Source organism: Pezoporus wallicus, unplaced genomic scaffold (assembly GCF_028554395.1).
Source record: "Pezoporus wallicus isolate ANWC-B61680 ecotype Strahan unplaced genomic scaffold, APGP_CSIRO_Pwel_v1 contig_8702, whole genome shotgun sequence".
In the NCBI taxonomy this organism is placed as follows: Eukaryota; Metazoa; Chordata; class Aves; order Psittaciformes; family Psittacidae; genus Pezoporus; species Pezoporus wallicus.
The window spans coordinates 257,670-276,575 of record NW_026636754.1 but is presented as its reverse complement, the minus strand read 5'-3'; the positions used below and the strand labels follow the sequence as shown (position 1 = coordinate 276,575).

The window sequence follows — 18,906 nt, the reverse complement described above, 5'->3', positions numbered from 1 at the left end:
CTTGGGCATCCCATATGGGTAGGCGTCTTGAGGGATGCTCATGAGCAACCCATGGGGTCAAAATTAGGTGGGCTTAAGGTACTAAAACAGTTGATTGAAACCAGCCACTTTGGTTACTAATGACTGGTTACTCCAGCTACCAGTGAGTGTATGTCTGTATGCAATAAACTGCACATCCTGGAGTATTGTGTGCAGTTCCGGTGTCCTCAACATAAAAAGGACATGGAACTGTTGGAACAAGTCCAGAGGAGGCCATGAGAATGATCAGGAGATGGAGCAACTCCTGTATGAAGACAGGCTGAGAACATTGGGGCTGTTCAGCCTGGAGAAGAGAAGGCTGCATGGAGACCTCATAGCAGCCTTGCAGTATCTGAAGGGGGCCTATAGGGATGATGGGGAGGGACTCTTCATTAGGGACTGTAGTGACAGGACAAGGGGTAACGGGTTAAAACTTAAACAGGGGAAGTTTAGATTGGATATAAGGAAGAAGTTCTTTACTGTGAGGGTGGTGAGGCACTGGAATGGGTTGCCCAGGGAGGTTGTGAATGCTCCATCCCTGGCAGTGTTCAAGGCCAGGTTGGACAGTGCCTTGGGTGCCCTGATTTAGTGTGAGGCGTCCCTGCCCATGGCAGGGGGTTGGAACTGGATGATCTTAAGCTCCTTTCCAACCGAAACTATTCTATGATTCTATCTTACAGTTAAGCATCCAGCCAGTGCAGTTTCATATCCACATCCTGCATTTTAAGTTCTCTCCAGACACTTTCCCCTCGTAGCTGCTGTTTCCTACAGAATTCCAAGGTTTCACCCCTTCAGTTGTGCTCCTTTTCTTTCACCCTTTCATTGAAGGACCATGACACATCCCACAGCCACGTGTTTGCAGGACTCCTCACTGGACACACTCTCACATCATGTCTAAAGCAAACATCTCGCAGCGCCCTGACACACGTACTTAGTGTCTCGAGCACCAGCCAGGCTTTTGCTTTTCATTCCCAATGACACAGGGAAAACGGAATGTCTCACCTCTGACCCCGGGAAGGGTCACACAGATGGCTTCCAGGCCCAGCAAAGCTTTAGGACATAGGATAATTCCCATGCACATTAGCTGTGTTGCTTCCTCTTGTGTAACTACAAGATATTTGCAGCTGTAAGTCAGAGGTCCTGTGTGCTCAAGCCACAAATGCACAGCCCGAGAGCTCTGCCAGGAGGGGTCTGAGCTGTAATTTCCTTCCAGTACATATTTAGACTGGGAGAGACCTGAGCTGTGGGGTTCACATCTGGGGCTGAGGGTGCTCCCAGGCTGGGAGGAGGATGCTCAGGAGGCAGAGGCGGCTGTGCCTGTGGGGCTTATAAGATCCTGGTGCCTCTGCACCTCTGAGTGTCTCTGAACCAAGGATAAGCAGTCGCTGAAGCTCAGAAATCCATGAAATCCATACTGAATCCATGAGCACTGCACAGGGGATGGCCACGAACCCCCTCTCACTTGGCAGCACCCAAGGGCTGAGCAGGCGAGGACCGGAGTGAAGGTCGTTTGAAGTTGGAACCACTGCCTGATGAGATGGCAGCAACCTCCACCACCACTTCCAGGGCTCACAGAAGGTGGAGCCTCACTCGGCCTGGCCGGTGCTGAGCTCATCCTCTGCAGCTGGAGGCTGTTAGACCTCCCTGAGGAGCCGCTGACAGCACAGAGCCCAGACCCTGCCTTTGGCTCAGGGATGCGCAGCAACCACAGCTGAGCGATACACTGTGGAGAACACATACATGTGTTTGTGTGCACATGTGTGTACATGTGTGTGTGTGTACATGTGTGTGTGTGTGTACTTGTGTGTGTGCACATGTGTGAGCACACCTCAAAGCTGGGAGGATGCGTTGTATGTGGGATGATCCGTGCTGGGATGCTTTTTAGTGCCCAGTTGTGCCTCTGTGCATCCACACGTGTCCTACACCAGGTGCCTGAGCACCGAGTGCCGTGTGGATGCCTGTGCCATCTGCTTGGGCTTCCCTGTCCTGGTGTGTTCAGGGCTGTTGCTGTGTCCTGTGCTTGAGGGTATCTGTCCATGGTGTCAGGTATTACAGTTGGCACAAAGACAGGAGGAGATTAATAATGTGGCTGTTACCAAGCGCTGCAAGGGTCTGCAGGGAGGACAGCAGCACCAGAGCCCTGTTCCATGGGGTGTCCTTTGCCTGGCTCTCCGAGCCCCACATGGGCATGTATCCCCTGAGCGATGGGTACTCCCTGGTCCAAACTTCATTACCCAAGACAGAGACATGGACCTATTCCCAAACCATCTTTCCCTGGGAGCAACTGTGGATGGAGCGAGCTCCAGCCAGGCAAAGGCATACACAGGGAGGGGAGCAAGCATAGGGTCGAGCCGGCCACCGCAGCTTTGGCACAAGCAAATCAAAGGGCAGCAATGTCCTCTGCCACCAACGGGCTCACCCAAGCAGGGGGTTTCTGAGCTCGCAAAAGTCTATCCAGATTATGAGCATGTCCATGCCATGCATTGACACATCAAGAGCTATACAACCCGCCAGGTTAGCCACGGGAGTGTTGTGCTGCTCTGACATGAAACCTCTCTCTCTCTCACAGGATACAGCCGGATACACTCTGCTTGTGCCTGTGCTATAGGTCTGCCCCGGGTTACCAGTCTCCCTGTCCCCAAACCCGCAGGGATCCCAGCCCCTGAAACACCTTGATGCAATGGAAGTGCAGAACGTTGAGTTTCTCCTTCTGCCAAAGCACCCTAAGCATGGCCAATCCATTATGAGGACTTTCCTAAGAGGAGAAAAGGGCAAACTTGGTGTTCTAGAAGCGAGGACACCCTCTGTTTGCATCCCACTGGCTGCCATGGTCCCCAGCATAGCACAAATGGTACCGGGTTGCTGCACGCTTCGCTCTCTGAGGTCCTTGATTGTCAAAAGGCCATCAGACAGCAGGGAAATCTTTATTCCCAAAGAAATCCACCTTCTCCCACCCAGATCTGCTGCATAAGTCAAGGTGGAGCCAGGCAGCTACAGCCACACTCCTTGCAGGCTCCTCGCTGGGCTCTTGTATGGATCAGCCTGCTCCTGTCCATGCCCATTAGTCATTCCCTGCATGGGCTTTTCTTTGCAGAAATATGTGGAGGATGACTGCTCTCCCTACAAATGCCCATATTTGCTTCCAAACTTGGATGCAGATGCAAAATCCTCCCTTAGTCATTCGGACTCTCATTTTTCATGGATTTTTGACTCGAGTGCATTCATTTGCAGGTGTCCTTAGTACAAAATGACTAAGCAAGGAGGGGGTGATTCGTAACTATGCAAGAATGGATTGTCTGAAAGCAGAGGCTTGATTTATAGCTCTGCTTGGTGAGTTTGATGCTTGAAACACTTTTAATTTCAAGGGCTCAATAACATGGTGCATTTGGGCTCTGACTGTCCTAGTATGAAAGGATCTCACTCAATTGAGGGTAAAAAGCAGAATACCTGGCCACTGATTCCCAGGGGGAATGAGGCTGTGAGCAGAGAAGAGCTGCTGTGTTTTGGGGGAGACAGGCAGGTGGGACATGGCTGAGCTCTTCAGTCAGCATCTCCTTCAGAGAAAACGTACCCCTGATCCCTGTCAAGGCATGAAGTCACCTACTTAGCATGACCAGCAGGTCAAAGGAGGTGATCCTGCCCCTCTGCTCTCGTGAGACCTCACCTGGAGCATTGTGTGCAGTTCTGGTGTCCTCAACATAAAAAGGACATGGAACTGTTGGAACAAGTCCAGAGGAGGCCATGAGGATGATCAGGGGCTGGAGCACCTCCTGTATGGAGACAGGCTGAGAAAGTTGGGGCTGTTCAGCCTGGAGAAGAGAAGGCTGCGTGGAGACCTCAGAGCAGCCTTCCAGTATCTGAAGGGGGGCTATAGGGATGCTGGGGAGGGACTCTTCATTAGGGACTGTAGTGACAGGACAAGGGGTAACGGGTTAAAACTTAAACAGGGGAAGTTTAGATTGGATATAAGGAAGAAGTTCTCTACTGTTAGGGTGCTGAGGCACTGGAATGGGTTGCCCAGGGAAGTTGTGAATGCTCCATTGCTGGCGGTGTTCAAGACCAGGTTGGACAGAGCCTTGGGTGCCCTGGTTTAGTGTGAGGTGTCCCTGCCCATGGCAGGGGGTTGGAACTGGATGAACTTAAGGTCCTTTCCAACCTAAACCATTCTATGTTTCTATGATTTCCAAGAAAAAAACAACCAAAGGGAAAGACTCTGAATGTTTAATGTGGATACAAACCAGTACTGGAAAAAGAAAGTCCAGGGAACTGCAATCCTTGCAGGGCTCTTTCCTCCTGTCCAAGTAATCAAGAATCACTTTCTGCTCTGGCCATGTCTTTACTTCCAGTGTTTGTGGGGTGCCCACATGCATTGTACAGAGCTGGGGTGGGTAGGCGTTATCACAGTGCCATAAGCACTGAAGATCTGGGCACAGAACAGCCTTGATTTAGGTTTAGGAAGAGAATTGATTTTCTTTCTTTTGCTGGGGTCCTATGGCCTTGCAGGTTGTCCTGCAGGATGTGTCCGCTGAGTCCCAAGTCTAAAAGCTTGCAACGTAGTGTCACACCTACTAAAACAAGAGACCTCAAACATGGGGCTAAAGACCAAGAGTACAGGGTTCACCCCAGTTGCTGTTGTGGTGGGAGAAGGGCAGGATACTCCTGCTCTCGTCAGTACTGGTATCCACAGCCATTCATGTGCAGTGGTGGCAACAGGTCAGGGGAGACAGGAACTCATTTCTTGCTGCTTTTAAGGAAAATACAAACCCCCAAACCCTACCAAGTCCAACCCCTGTGTTACACACGCATGGCCCCACACCTGGAGAGAGACCAGCAGCCATGAGATGTGTGACCATGGTGTTTGCCATGCTACTGGAGGATGATGACGAAGATAGGGATGAGGATGCTGCAGTCTCTGCATGGATGGGGATGGGGGATAACAGCTGGGTGAGGCTGCAGTGTGCGAACTGCAGTCCTGCTTCATAAAAATGAAACCCAAGGCCTCGATACCAGGTTGTTGTTTTGTGGATATCCTAAAATCACGGAAGAGCACTTCGAGGTGGGAGCGAGGGCAGCAAGCTGAATGCAGCCACAAGTCCTGTTGATGTATCTGAAGCCAGAAACGTTGATGTTGCCAAAAGCTACACTGGGGATGTTTGTACTCCACGTCCCTCTGTGAGACCACCCCAGTAGAGGGGCTGAACTGTTTGCCTGGAGCACAAGGAGTGAGAAGCAACTGCAGAACCAGGTTGCGATGGATTGGGGAGTTCATGTGTAGGAACAGACCTCATGAGGGGTGGGGGATTTGAAAGTGTGGCTCTGCACTGAAATGTCACCAAGCAAGTGACAGCTATTCCTCACCCAGCACCAAAACCAGCCAGACCCAGTGCTGCAAACAGGAGGCTTGGGAAAGACTTGAGGGCACCAAGTCCTTCCCAAGGACCTTCTCAACTCACGGGCACCTGCTGCTGGGCTGAATCGCTTCCTATGGAGTATTTATGTAAATGCCAGTTTACTCCCTAAAATCAGAGTCTGTTTGAGGAGACAACGCAGAGGCTGGTCCCCCCCCACACACACATAGCTGCGAATGAGCTTGCTTTTTACTTACTTTTTCCAGCTCAAGCGTTGCTCACACCACCCTATAACACCAGGGAGGTGAAATCATGTTCCCTTTATAACCCCGCTCGGCCCCAAAAGCTCAAAGGGAGCACTAACGGAAGGAGAGGTGGGTTTGGTTATTGTTTTCCTCTTTGTCACCCCTCCGGGCAGCTGCAGCCAGGGGTGACACCCTCCCCATTGCGGTCCCATGCTCGCACGGGGTGTGCTGGTTGCTCCTGGCGCTTCCCACACCACAGGATTGATCCTCGGAGGCGTTCCCAAAAAGCCGTTCCAGAAAACTTCCTTTGCTCCGTTTTTTACTTATTTAATGAGCTAAAAGAAAAAGCGTAAGAGCTCCCTCTGCCGCCAACAGAGACCTGGGTGGGAGAAGGATGAAGTCTGCGTTGCGCAGAGGCTGGCTGGGCTGGAAGCAGGGTCAGCCCAGCAGCGCTGCTCCAGATGTTTGCTGATGGTGCCCTTAACCACATGGGAGATTAAGAGATTTCTGTCCAGACGTGCTAAAGGAAGGGCTGGTTTTATATCCCAGGCTGGTAAAACCCCCAGGGAACGCTGCACTTCCCACTGAGCCAAAAACCCCACAGGGATGTTACCACTTCCCTCCCGCTGTGCTGAGGCTGCTCTTGCAGTAGTTGGGAGCGGTGGGATTTGGGATGTCCCCACTAGCAGCAGTGGCAGAGGAGCTCAGGGAGATCAGCCCATGTGTGGCCTGTGGTGGCTGCTGAAGGAGCCAGACCTCAGGTGTTAGGGCCAGATCCCCCAACCTTCAATCAGAGCTGTGCCATGCTCCTGCCCCAGCTACCACTGCCATGATTCGGTCCTGAGCTGGGCACTGAACAGGATCCAAGCAAAGTCCCCATCCTTTTCCCCAGATCCTAATTAATCCAGGGAATGGCACCCACAGAGGTGGTAGATGCCCCATCCCTGGAAGGAAGGTCAAGTCCTGAGCAACCTGATCTAGTTGAAGATGTCCCTGCCTATGATAGGGGGGGATGGACTAGATGAGCTTTAAAGGTCCCATCCAACCCAACCTATTCTATGATAACCCTGCAGCCTAAAACATAAGAAATCAAGATCTCATACACCCAAGAGCTGTGTAAAAGAGTGTTCAGTTTTCTCCTCCTCCAAAGAGATTTCAGGTGAGGTTTTGGGTTGGGATCTCTACCCACAGCTGGGCTTGGGTACCTCCAGCCCAGTGGGCTTCCAGATGCTGGGAAGCGGGTGTGGAAGTTCACAAGACCAGAGGCAGTTTTTGGTGGGCAATTCAAATTCCTTCTGAAACAGAGTCCAGATGTGAGGGAGGGCTCCAATAAAAGCACAATATAACCCAGCTACTAGTTACAAGAAACTTAAATAGCATTTTAAGCCTCACAGCAGAGGGGACACAAGTGTCCATGGGTAGAGGCTCTAATGGGGGAGAAGCCAAACCATCAAAGAAGGGCTGGACTCAACATCAGTACACTCAGCAGGAAACCATGAGTAACCACCTCAACAGCTAAACCCTCCTTTAATCTGGAAACATAACAGTAGGCAAAGGCAAGTGAGTTTGTCCTGTGGCAGAAGAGCTGAATGACTCATGCGCTCCAGCCGTTACTATGGAGCTGTTTACGCATTGCTTTGTGATTGAGAGAGAAAAATCAAGCTAAAGAACTCACCCAAAATGAACTAAATAGGAGGAGGTTTGCATAGGCTGGCAACACAAAGAGGAGGAACTCAGCAGGCTCCTTCTAGGAGGAGTCCAAAGTGCTTAGAGATGAACCCACCGAGTCAAAGCGACTGCTTCTGGTGCCAGATGGGTGAAAGGTGGCAAGTGTGAGACTGGGACTTGAGGTTTTTAGGGATTCTGGGAGGAATACGAGGAAAAACAGAGCAGAAAATCCAACTCCTCTGTTGAGCAAACTCTTTAGACTTCCACAGATCGGGATTCAGAGAGATCAGGAATAGCTGTAGAGCATCAGTGTGGCTTTTGCCAAGGGAAGTCCATCTGGCTATGCTTCCCTTCCCAGGCACCATTAGAGGGAAACCAAACATCCTCCCCTCCATCTCAGGGGCTCCAGAAACCTCTTTGATTTAAACCATACTCACCTTTTGGGGATGGCAGGCTTGCTCTGGGACAGACTGCTGGCCCCTGAAGTGTGCAGAGTCCATTTACACAAAAAGGAAGCAGGATAACACAGAAAAACCCTTCTGCTTTTACCTGCAGATAAAACCTGCACATCGGATGCTTCACCATGCTCTGAAAGCCCAGGGGACAGCTGCAACACTGACACTGCTGTAGGATCTTGTCTTTAGGAGAATCAAAATGAACTCTTTTTCCATGAACTTGAACTTGGCCAGCTCCATGCAGAGCCCTCACAGACCTGCCACTGAGGATGCTGCTTATCAGCAGCATAAAACATGCCCAGCAGAGACCCAGTGCATCATTAAAAACTGAAACCCCAGGCAAGCAGGACATTGTAATAGGGACACACAAAGTCCTGGGCTTGCAGGAACCTGCCCTCTAAAGAAACCCTCCTGCTATAAAGGCGAGTGGATGCTGAGCCTGGGCTTAAACAGGTGCCCGTGTTAATCTGTGGAACTCTCGGCCACAGGACACCACAAATACTAACAGTTGGTGTGAGCTCAGGAAAGAATCGATCAAACTAATGGCAGCAAAACCCATCAGGTGACATAGAGTGAACCACAAACCTGTGGATACAAAAGGTGTTCCTGGAAACATGGCTGTGAGTTTGCCATTTCCACGCAGTCTCTGTAAGGCACAAAGAAATAGATGCTGCTCGAGGCAAGCCTTGGGTTTGACAGGTTCAGTCTGACCCAGAGATGCATTCTCACAGATTCAAGACACAGCTGGGAGCACACATAACATGCTGCAAGTCAAGGAAGAGGCTGTCCCCAAGTACCCAAAGGCAATGCTTCCCCCTGAGAAACAGGAGTGGAATTGAAGCAGCTGAGAACTGCAGCCCATGGCTGAGCAGCAGAAACAGCACAGAATGTCCCCAATGTCAGCTGCCCTGAACCATGTGCTGGCACACATGGAGGAGATAGGAAGGAACCCAGTTTGCTTTGAGCACACACAGGCAGATAACGATGGGCCCATGTGTCCTCTGTGGTATAAAAATGCTGCTATCAGTAAAACAGAAATAGCATTTCCTTTCTCTCTTCCCTGTGCCTGTCTTATCAGGGCAGTGGGGAGGCTCTCTTTGCTGGGGGTTTGCAGGGTGGGGAGGGATGCCTGTTCCCATCTTGGGGCTGTTTGCACAGAAAAGCAGGCGGGAAGTGAGAAATTCCTTCCTGGAAGCAGCACTGGGTCCTGGCCAACATCCACCCTCCTCGCCCGCATGCCCACTCCCTTTGGTCTTCCCATTAGTCGCTGCAGCTTTTTGTTTAGGAAATACTAGTTGGGATGTCCTGTCCCGTATGAGCAGGGCTGACTGTGGCCTCTGCCAAGCAACTACAATAGACCTTTCCCTGCAGCCCTCCCAGGCCTGGCAAGTCTCCAAGGAATTCATGGATGAAAAGACAGACAGGCTCCAAGAGCTCGGGGCCAGGCTGTCCATGCACACTCAGCATCCCTCCTCCACCCTTCCCTGTGGTTCTCCCGCAGGGCAGAGAGCAGCACAGAGGGAAGGGGAGATGCTCCAGACAGAGCAAAACTGCCTCGGTAGCAGCAGACAGGACGGGTCCTGGCTATGGCCAAAGAGCAACAGAGCAGCTCATCCCTAGGACATATGAGATGGATGAGGCTTTGGCCACCCCAAAGCAGAGAGCAAATGTCCCCCAGGGGCTATTCTGTCCCCAGCTCTACAATCAAAGCTCCCCACTGGCTCAAAACACTGTCCTCCAAGGACTCAGAATGGCTCTTCCTGTTAAATAAGGAAGATTTCAAGCCTCAGCTTTCAGCTGTGCTTGCAACACCCAAGGTGTGCTTTGCTATTTCAGAGCAAAAAGTGTTTTATTATTCTTGGAGTATTTCTGCTTCTGTAAACCCTGAAAGTTCAGGCACCACCCAGGTCTGAGGTGGGGCCACCATTACACAGCTAATGCTCAAGGAACTGGCTTAGTGTGGATTCCAGAGGCTTGTGAAAAAAGCACATTCAGAGAATTTCCCCATTCCGTGACAACTCCCACTTCCTGCTCCACAGGAAAGCCCAGCTCAGTGTGAGTGAAAATCAAACGAGACTCACACCCAAGTGGGGCAGTGATAAGGAATTTGGTTCCAATCCATGCAGAGAAATGCATTAAACTGCCAGCTTCTCAGGAGCTCAAAAGACTGAATGTTTGCCAAGAGGCTAAAAATAAGCAAGAGAGAGCTATATTTAAAGGCACGTAGTAACAAATACCTCTGTCCTTGATGAAATAAACTGCAACTTTTAGAAAAACCCTCTATTTTCCAGCAGTTTAAGGGGCAGTTTTGGCAACAGGAGAACAAACAGTAAGCCCAAAACTTTCAACACATCTTAAGATTACCTCGTGGCTGGAGCTGTGCTAGAATCAGTGCTGTCCTTCCGATGGCAGCATTAAACTGGGGCTCTTTGGACTGGAGCAGAAAGGACTCCCATTGCACTTGTGCGTCCCCATGTGGCTGCAGCACCACCTTTACTTCCAAGACCGGCTTCATTTTGCCTGTTCACATTCATTCCTTAGAAATAAATCATCCCTTCCATGTAAATGGGGCCCAGAAGTTCTCACTATGTGGTGGCACAAGCATTTACAGTAGTGTGCTGCCACCTGCCAGGGGCAGCTGGGCAGAGGGGACCTCTGACAAGCATCACATCCACTTCACATGGGCCTTGTAAGAGTGTCAGTTGCTTCACCTCTGCACAATAACCACTCCAGCACACTTCAAAAAGGTGTTCACACAGAGCAAACTGTGTGCAAGGAACTGTGCCAAACCTAGCGCTGTTTAACCTGACAAGTAACCCCTGTTAAAGCTATGTTACAAGAACACAGTGTATGGATAGAGCTCAGCCATGAATTCATAGAGGGATATCTGGTCTGGTTAAACAAAGCATAGTTTTAATTTCAAGATTGTATAAATACATATTTACAAAAGGAAGTATCAATCCGAAGAGTTCAACAAATATACAGCTCCCAAGTATTGCTACAGTACAGGGAGATAAATCATGTCAATGCAATCCCACAATTTACAATACCCATTATTCAAAACACATTCTTCATTTAAAGTACCTCATTCAAAGCTGGGAAAGTACAATCTGCCTTGAACAAAATTACATGACAAGAAGGAACTGACCCTTTCATACAGCTTTTCACACAAAAACACACCACTTTCTGCCATCTAAGTGAACACTGCAAGCCAACATTTCACAACCCTACAAAATGCTTTTTTTCCCAGCTCACAGACTCCTGGGGGTGCACGGATTAAGGACAGCATACTGTATGGATTCAAGGAATGTAGAACCCTGTCAGTCACATTCCCTGTGACCCCGTACTGAGGGGCTAGTGAGGAAACTGCAGATCACATCACTCTACACCCTTCTGGCTAGAGACCTATAGCATCAAACACATGCTACCACATAGCACCTGTGTCAGATGCATCCCTTCAACAGCGTTAGATAACTGCTCCCAAACTTTCTCTGAAATTGCACAGGCAACCTTCCTCAGAAACTGGTTTTAGTCTTGCTACACTCTCCATACAGGTAGAAGAGGGATTTCCCATAAATCCAGGGCTTTAAGATGTTACTGAGACTTCCAGGGTTGCTTCAGGTAAATAAATAAATGACCAGAGCTGTTTGGAAGTCACTTCCTGCAGTTCCACGAGGCTTTAATGATCCCCCCCACTAGGCCAACAGCAATACTTCCTTTAGATGTCCTTCACTGCAACCACCTCAGTGCCATTCAGACCATAGAATGAGAGAGCTGTGGAACCAAGAGAGTACTATCTAAACCCTGTAACAGAAGCAGCAATGACCTCCAAGAACAAAACGCAGCAATGTCCACAACTGAAACGATTTGAGGCACCAACTGCTGGAGGAATTGGGGGAGTTCTTGGGTAACAGAAGGCTCGGCTTGTGCATGGTTTTTCTGAAGAAGGATGTGCAGCAGTTTTCTCTTAACTCATCCAGTAGTTCTAAACCTGCATGAGAGCCACCTAGGATAGTTATTAAAGTTTAGGCAAATTAATTCTAACTAATCAAACTAAAGAAAGGCCTTAAAACACAAACCGCTAGTGGAAAATCAAATATAAGCTGCTAGGAGTGTTAACCTGAAGTCTTGCACAATTTATTTACTTCTTTTAATTCACACCTCATGTTTGCAGCTCCCAAATCTCATGGTCAGAGCAACGTTCCCTGTTGTTCACTACTGTGAATCTGGATTGAGGCTTCTGCCACACTCAGGATGCTGGTTGGTCTTCTTTAGCCACAGTCTGCAGAAGGAAGGAAAGGAACAGAGGAGAACTATGTGACTCTCTGCCATGATTCTGGGGCAAGACATTAATTTCTGCCAGAGACTAAGATGGGTCTGGGTTAACTCCCACAGTGGTAAAAGCACTCAGAAGCAAAGTGAGCTACAGAAGAGGCCAAGCCCAGCACAGACTGCCAAGAAATGACTATCAATGTTTGAGCTTCTAATCACACTAAGGACAATAACTCCAGCAAACATTTGTGAACCTATGGCAGCCAAACCACTGTCCCCAGAGTCATCTGCATAGTAGAACCAGCCACATGCAGAACACCTGGTCAAAGCAGAAGTTAAATAACAGCCTAAAGGTGGGATGGGACAGTCATGCCCACTGCTGCAGGGACCGACAGAAAGGAGAAAGCCCAGCACGGGGGCAGAAAAGGGCCTGTTGAGAGGAGCTGGTTGGAAGGGGGAAAGATTATAAAAGGCAGCAGCTGCCCTTTCAGCTAAGAGCTATGTGTGCTGCAGCTGTGCACGGAAGCACAAGGATCAGTGCAACATCCCCCTCCAGGTGCACGCCTTTGTGGCTAAGCACAACCTGAAGAGGAAGCAGTGCAATGACAGGACTAACTTAGCAATGTGTCATCCAAGAGGAGCAGAGTTTATCAAAAGCTATTTCACTCTGTGACAATTTTCACTGCATTATTTCCAAAACACCAGCCACTAGTATGGTAAGTGCCCATGAGAGCAGCAAATACCATGAGCTCATGAATCAGTGCAAATGGAACTTGATGCCAATAATAAGCAAGTTATTCTATGACTTAACTGAGGGGGCTTAAATTCACACAGAAGTTAGGTGTGAATAAATAACTTCTGCAGTCTTTCCTTTCATGCCTAGGCAGGCAGGAAGTTTATGGACAGAAAGAAAGATGACTGAAGGGTTTCCAAAACCCTGGAAATCATCTTACCTGCCGCAAGAACTGCTTTCCAAGATAACTGGTCGCCATGCTCGTCAAGTTCTTCCTACTGCCAACTTTACATCTGATATACCCATAAAGGTTGGCTCCCTGAAGCACCACTCCCATCACAACCACTGCCTAAGACACAGGAAAATAAAGTCACTAATTTATACCAATTTAATGACACTTACTTAATTGTAAGGTGCAAGATCTATTCCGGAGCTGAGGGAGTCAACTCACCAGCCATTTCACTTTGAAAGAAAAGAGTGCACTGAAAGCAAATATCACCCAGATCATAGGGCAGGTAATGAGACCTAACCAGAAAATTCGGGACTCTGCTTCTGAGGAGCTTTTACTCCTTTGTGCTGATACCTAGAAACAGAAAGGAAATGCGATTAACAGGCTGCTCCATTGTATGGATCAAACTGCCATTAAAACCAGTCTAGAATCTACAAGCCCACTGTTTTTTGCCTTCACACAACAGTACTGGGTGCTTTCAAGATCAATTCCTAAATCACATAAAGGTCTTTCTGCAATAGAAGATGTTTCCATTTAAGGGACCCTTTTGTCAATTTGCTATCAGAAATTGTGGAGGCAGAAGCATCAAATCCCCTTGGAATGCTTGGGGCTGAAAGGTTAAGTTTGGGAAACATGACATTTACTGCGTGGTTCAGTTACAAAGCTCAGAAGCAGCCAAAGGGGTAATGTTTTCTACCTCCAAATCACTGCACAGAATTCCATTAATCCCAGCACTGGCAGAACTACATATTAGTAATCTCAGGCATTAAAGTAGCATAATTTTTTCTTTACACACATAGACGTCTGACTTGCACCACACTACTGATTTTGTAAAGTCTTTACAGAGCAGACGATCCCAAGCAAGAACTCACTTCTTCCTCTAATAGTTAAAAAATGTGGACTGAGTTAACAAGTTATTTACAGCACCACCTTCCTTCCCTCCTCCAGAATGTTCTAGCTTTTCTAAACTAGCACAGTTACGGGGAAGAAACAGGCCTGCAGTGAATGCACACACTCAGCTGGAGAAAGGTTTAGCTTCAAGTCCCTACACCACCACAGATGTCATTAATGATCTCAGAAATAAGCAAGGATCAAAAGGGTGAACAGATATGTAGTAAGGTGCCTGACAGATGAGACACCAGACCAGCAGCAGTGGCCATCATGAACACAAAGGCCAAGCAATAGCCATGAGTAATGCTGTATGTTTCTTCCTATGTCCAATAGTTTTCTGTAGGTGATAAAAGTTATGTCAGCTGTTGGAAGTTTATACCAGGAAACTTGCAGGTTACTGACGGGACATGGGAAGCTTTACTGCATCATGTGTGGAACTTTTAGGTTGCTGACATTAAGCCAGATCAATACATCATGAGGATTTTTCAATTCAACAATCAGAAAGCTCATTCAGCACCCTTCATGAAACAAGTCCTGTGGTTACAGATCTGCGGCTGGAAGTAAATGTCTGCAGCATGCAATCTGCCATCGTAAGTGAAACCTCCAAATTAACAGAGGTTTCATGACCCAGAAATAATTAAAAGAAGAACAAAAAAGAAAATAAAGACTTTTACCTTCCTGGCTTCAAACACCCAGTGACTTTTACCATCATCATCCACCTGGTTCCACCAGCGAAGGCCGACCATCAGTCGCCCCGTGACATTCTGAAACAGAAAAAAAGCAATGAGCTTTCTATCTTCTGCTTAAAAGAAACCACTTATCAAGGTTCAGCTGTCTGGGCTGCTGTTTTCAATGGCACTCATTTACTTCACATTTGGGAAAACAAGATTATAAGGCTCTTATGTCCACAACAATCTATTTTCTGTTGTACTCCAGTGCAACACAAAATTTCTGTAAGGTGTACTTCTGGTGATTTGAAAGTGATCTGATAATGAAATCTGTAAAAGAAAAACTAATCTATGCTCTTCATTTGATTTTCAAAAAGAAATGAGGTACACAGATTTAAAAGTTCTTATTTTGTAAGTCTTTGAAATACATCACAGCACTTGAGGGTATTTTGGGCATTTTCTGCCGAAGGCCCAAAGAAGCAACTTTTTGTTTTCCCATAAAGTATCATTGTTCAATTATTCTTATACACTAAGAAAAAGGTAACAAAAAACATAAAGAGGAACTTACCTTTACAGCCCAAAAGTCACACGACAAGAGGAGGATAATTGTCACCATGCAGGCGATAAAGCTGCTAGTTAAGAGCTCACAGAGCAGATAGACAACGATCGCACTGACTCGGAAGAATAAGTGGAAAAATGATGCCACGGGATGCCTGGAATGAAGTACAACACAGTCACAGCTCTTTCAGACAAGACAACTGAAGCAATTCCAGAGAAATGATGTTACCAAGTGATCTCCTGCCAGCTCACAGGATAAGGATCAGCATCGTAACACAAACCCAGTGTGCAGTGACTGCTGGGAATATGGGAAATAAGATGACTACAAGATCGCCATAAGGAAGACACTTTCTACCTGCCTGACGTTCCACATGCAGACAGAACTGAGGTGGAAGGAGATGAGATACCCAGCGCTCAACATGAGGCAATTTTTACAGGGTGAGTTTAAAAAGGCTCTAACAGAGGAAATACCTCTGAAAGGAAGATCACGTTTCTCACCACAGCAGACTTGCCTTTCTGCCTCATTTCTGCAATATCCCAGGTCAGAAGCATGCAGCACAGAGCCAAGCACATGGGTATGGACACTGCTCTGTGGTAGCAGACCAGGCACAACAAGGAAGGAGGCAGCTGGACCAACTACACCAGGACATGGCAGACAGCAGGGCAGCACAAAACATAAGAAAGAGTGGGAAGGAGATAAGAAACTAGCCCAGAACCAGCCCTCAACACAGGGAGAACCTCCCATTACACAGGAGATCTGTGTGGATTCCTTCCACACAGGAGCACAGACACATATTAAACGTGAGGGCACCCAGGAGCACAAAGGCACGGATCTACACATTCCAACTGAGCTTCTGGAACTGGCCCTCTCAACTACCCAGAAATTACTCTCTGTTACTGCCAAATAACTTATTCCAAATAGGAGGCATATGGCATAATTTGATATAACGTGGCAGCCCCTCCTTCCCTGTGCTTCTGCCTAGAGCTCATCTGAAAATTCCATGGCCACTAACCTTATTTTGGACTTTTTTGATCTCCTGGATACATCATCATCTGCATCAAAGAGAGACACATCTTCGATGTCATCACTGCTATCCTGAAGCACAAAAGAGACACAAAGAGTTATGAGAGGAAAGAGAGTAAGTTTTCAGCTTCAAGCAGGTACACTTTTGATTACCCGGAACGTCACAACACCACCTTCAGATCAAGATCAATTCGGGAAGAACACTAAGATTTATCCACATACAAAACAATGCAGCATTAAATGTTTTGATTTCCTCTTTGTGAAAGCTACAGAAGCTCACAGTGTGAGACCCAGCGTACTTTACACAACCGGACAGTTAACGCTATAGCCTAAGGTCTTTTATTCCTCGTTCTCTTAGAGGACGCGCTACCTTGTACAGAGCTATTCCTATGCCAACCAAGAGACTCGCATCCTCCCAGGGAACGCACTGGGCCGGCCACAGAGCCGGTTGGTTTCACACCGACAGCACCAGCCCTGCCTGGGCTCTCCCCCTGCCCCGCACCTTCCAGCCGGCACCGCTAAGGGCAGCGCCGGAGAACACCAACCCCACACCCCCCCAACCCCTCATATCCCCTCCGGGCGTTTTTAACCGACTCACGACCGACTCTCTGCGGCGCTCCGGGTCCACAGGCCTGTGACAGCAGAAAGCACTGCCCTACCTCGTACCACCGGTGCGCGGCCGCTACCGCCCCGCTCCCCCGGCCCCGCTCTGCCCCAGGCCGCGGCCCCTCACCTGCCGTAACATGGCCGGAGCTCCCTCACTTCCGCCTGCCGCGTCGCGTCACCGCGGCGGAGCCAATCGCGGCACGCTCCGCCCCGTTCACGCTTGCGCGCTGGTGGGGCGGAGCGCGGGACGTGGCGGCCGTAGTCCCGCCCTGGTCGCTGTGGGGGCGGTAATGGCGGGCAGCTGCTCCGAGGGGTTGAAGCCGTTCCCCTTGTCCTGTCCCTACAGGCCCTTGTCCCAAGCCCCCTCCAGCTTTCCTGCAGCCCCTTCAGGCACTGGAGCTGCTCTCAGGTCTCCCCTTCAGGAGCCTTCTCCAGGCTGACCCAGCCCAGCTCTCTCAGCCTGGCTCCAGAGCAGAGCTGCTCCAGCCCTCGCAGCAGCTCCGTGGCCTCCTCTGTTTCTGGCACAGGTCAAAAACAAACAAAACTAACCATATACCCTAGAAAATGTGCTGGAAAAGCCTCAAAGAGAGCAGTATTTGTAGAACAAGGGAAGGCTGAGCTGCCACACTGGAAATAAAGTGGATTATAAAGTCTGAAGGGAAGGCACAGAGCCCACAAGAAACCCACAAGTTCACAACGCCCTGGTCTTATATTTGCCCATTGCAGCCATCAGCAAGGCGCAAGGATCCGTCGGTGGCTGAAGGTCTCTGAGGAAACCCATCTTTAGACAGCTCATCCCAAACACGCTGCCCAGCGGGGTATGTATGCGAGCAGTTTAGGACACATTCATTAGGGAAGGAATGAGTGACTTCACGCGACATTGAGAAAGGAAGGCGACAAAGTTAACGATAGGATTATTGCTTCCAGTTGTTGTTCCATCTATTCTGGCGAGTACAGGGGGACGGAGAGGTTGCCGTGCAATGAGGCACAACATTGCTTTATTACTTGCCGCCTGTTTGAAGGAGCATGGCTTGATCCTGGTTGAAGCAAAACGGGTCTCTCCCTTTCAGGATCACTCTTACCATAGCTGGTTCCAGCTATAACTGCTTGCTGGGTGGATCTGGCCGCTGATGTATTCTTGAAGGACTATGTAGTTAACTCGGATTTAATGATTCTGGGGACTAGCCCATCCCTTGATGTATCCATATGCAATCCTTGCTTAAGTCAGCATGCGATTTCACAGGCAATCCAAAGCTATTACTGATAAATACAACACTATTTAAACACTTAATTTGCTTTTTATGGCCCTGCTGTCACCTCTTTTTATAACTCTGTGGCTCCTTCACGTTGTGACCTGTCAGGCACCATTCCTCTGCTGAAATACAAACACTCCTAGCTATAACCAACACTCTCAAAGCATATTTAATTCAGAAGCACCTGTCGAGCTATACAGACAAAATCGCTGCGACGTTAACGCGATGTCATCACATCAGGATAATGTTATCTACACTTTGTGGATGACAAGCACAACATTAACATCACCTAGTTACAACAAAACTCTTATTAAAACTACCATGCCATTGCTCAGCCTGGCTTGCCACCTGTTTGCAGGTGCATCCTGCACAAGAGCAATGCTGCCCACCGCAGCCTCAGGCTGTCTCCTCTGCACACCCAAAGGCTATGCACACCGAAAGGTCAGTTTAATTTAGAAGTGAGTTAATACAGAGTAAAACCACCTCTTAGTTACCTTCATAAGTGACTTCACGTACCATGTATGACATCTTCCCAGATGTTAATTCCTTTCCAATGCACCTCTGATGCCCAGCTTCTGGCTTTGCATTCCCCGTGCCAAGCTAAAGCAGATCAGAGAAGGACTTGGTCCAATTCTGCCTTTGTAGATGGTTTCACACAAGTCTGTTGGCTGTAGCGTGTCACAAGAGCCCGAGAACCCATGCTTGCAGGCAGATGCTGATTTATTGACTCCAAATAAGATGATGACACTTTAATCCTCCTCATTTCAGCACAACTGGAAAGGCATCAGCCTTTCCATGATGTTTTTCCATCAGACTTCTGTATTAGATGCTTTTTTCCAGAGGGGTTGTGCCAAAGGGTCTCTGGCTGCAGCTGTGCTGGGCTAAGCCTGATTTCTTTGTGAGAAAGTGCCATCCCGTGGCTAAGAGTGAAATCCTTG

The 18,906-nt window shown here is 48.6% G+C and overlaps 2 protein-coding genes across 2 annotated transcripts in view; both read right to left on the bottom strand.

Annotated features, from left to right (window-relative positions):
• TEKT3 (tektin 3) overlaps positions 1-18,906 on the bottom strand; it is a 201,992-nt gene that overhangs the window by 77,408 nt on the left and 105,678 nt on the right. The gene's annotated exons all lie outside the window — the stretch shown is intronic.
• Positions 11,850-16,979, bottom strand: TVP23C (trans-golgi network vesicle protein 23 homolog C). The gene is made up of 7 exons (XM_057401388.1): positions 16,843-16,979; positions 16,099-16,181; positions 15,096-15,240; positions 14,534-14,623; positions 13,191-13,322; positions 12,960-13,088; positions 11,850-12,016 (listed from the first exon to the last, which is right to left on the bottom strand). Exons 1-7 carry the CDS (start codon positions 16,852-16,854, stop codon positions 11,984-11,986), a joined length of 624 nt encoding a protein of 207 aa, XP_057257371.1. The 5' UTR covers positions 16,855-16,979; the 3' UTR covers positions 11,850-11,983.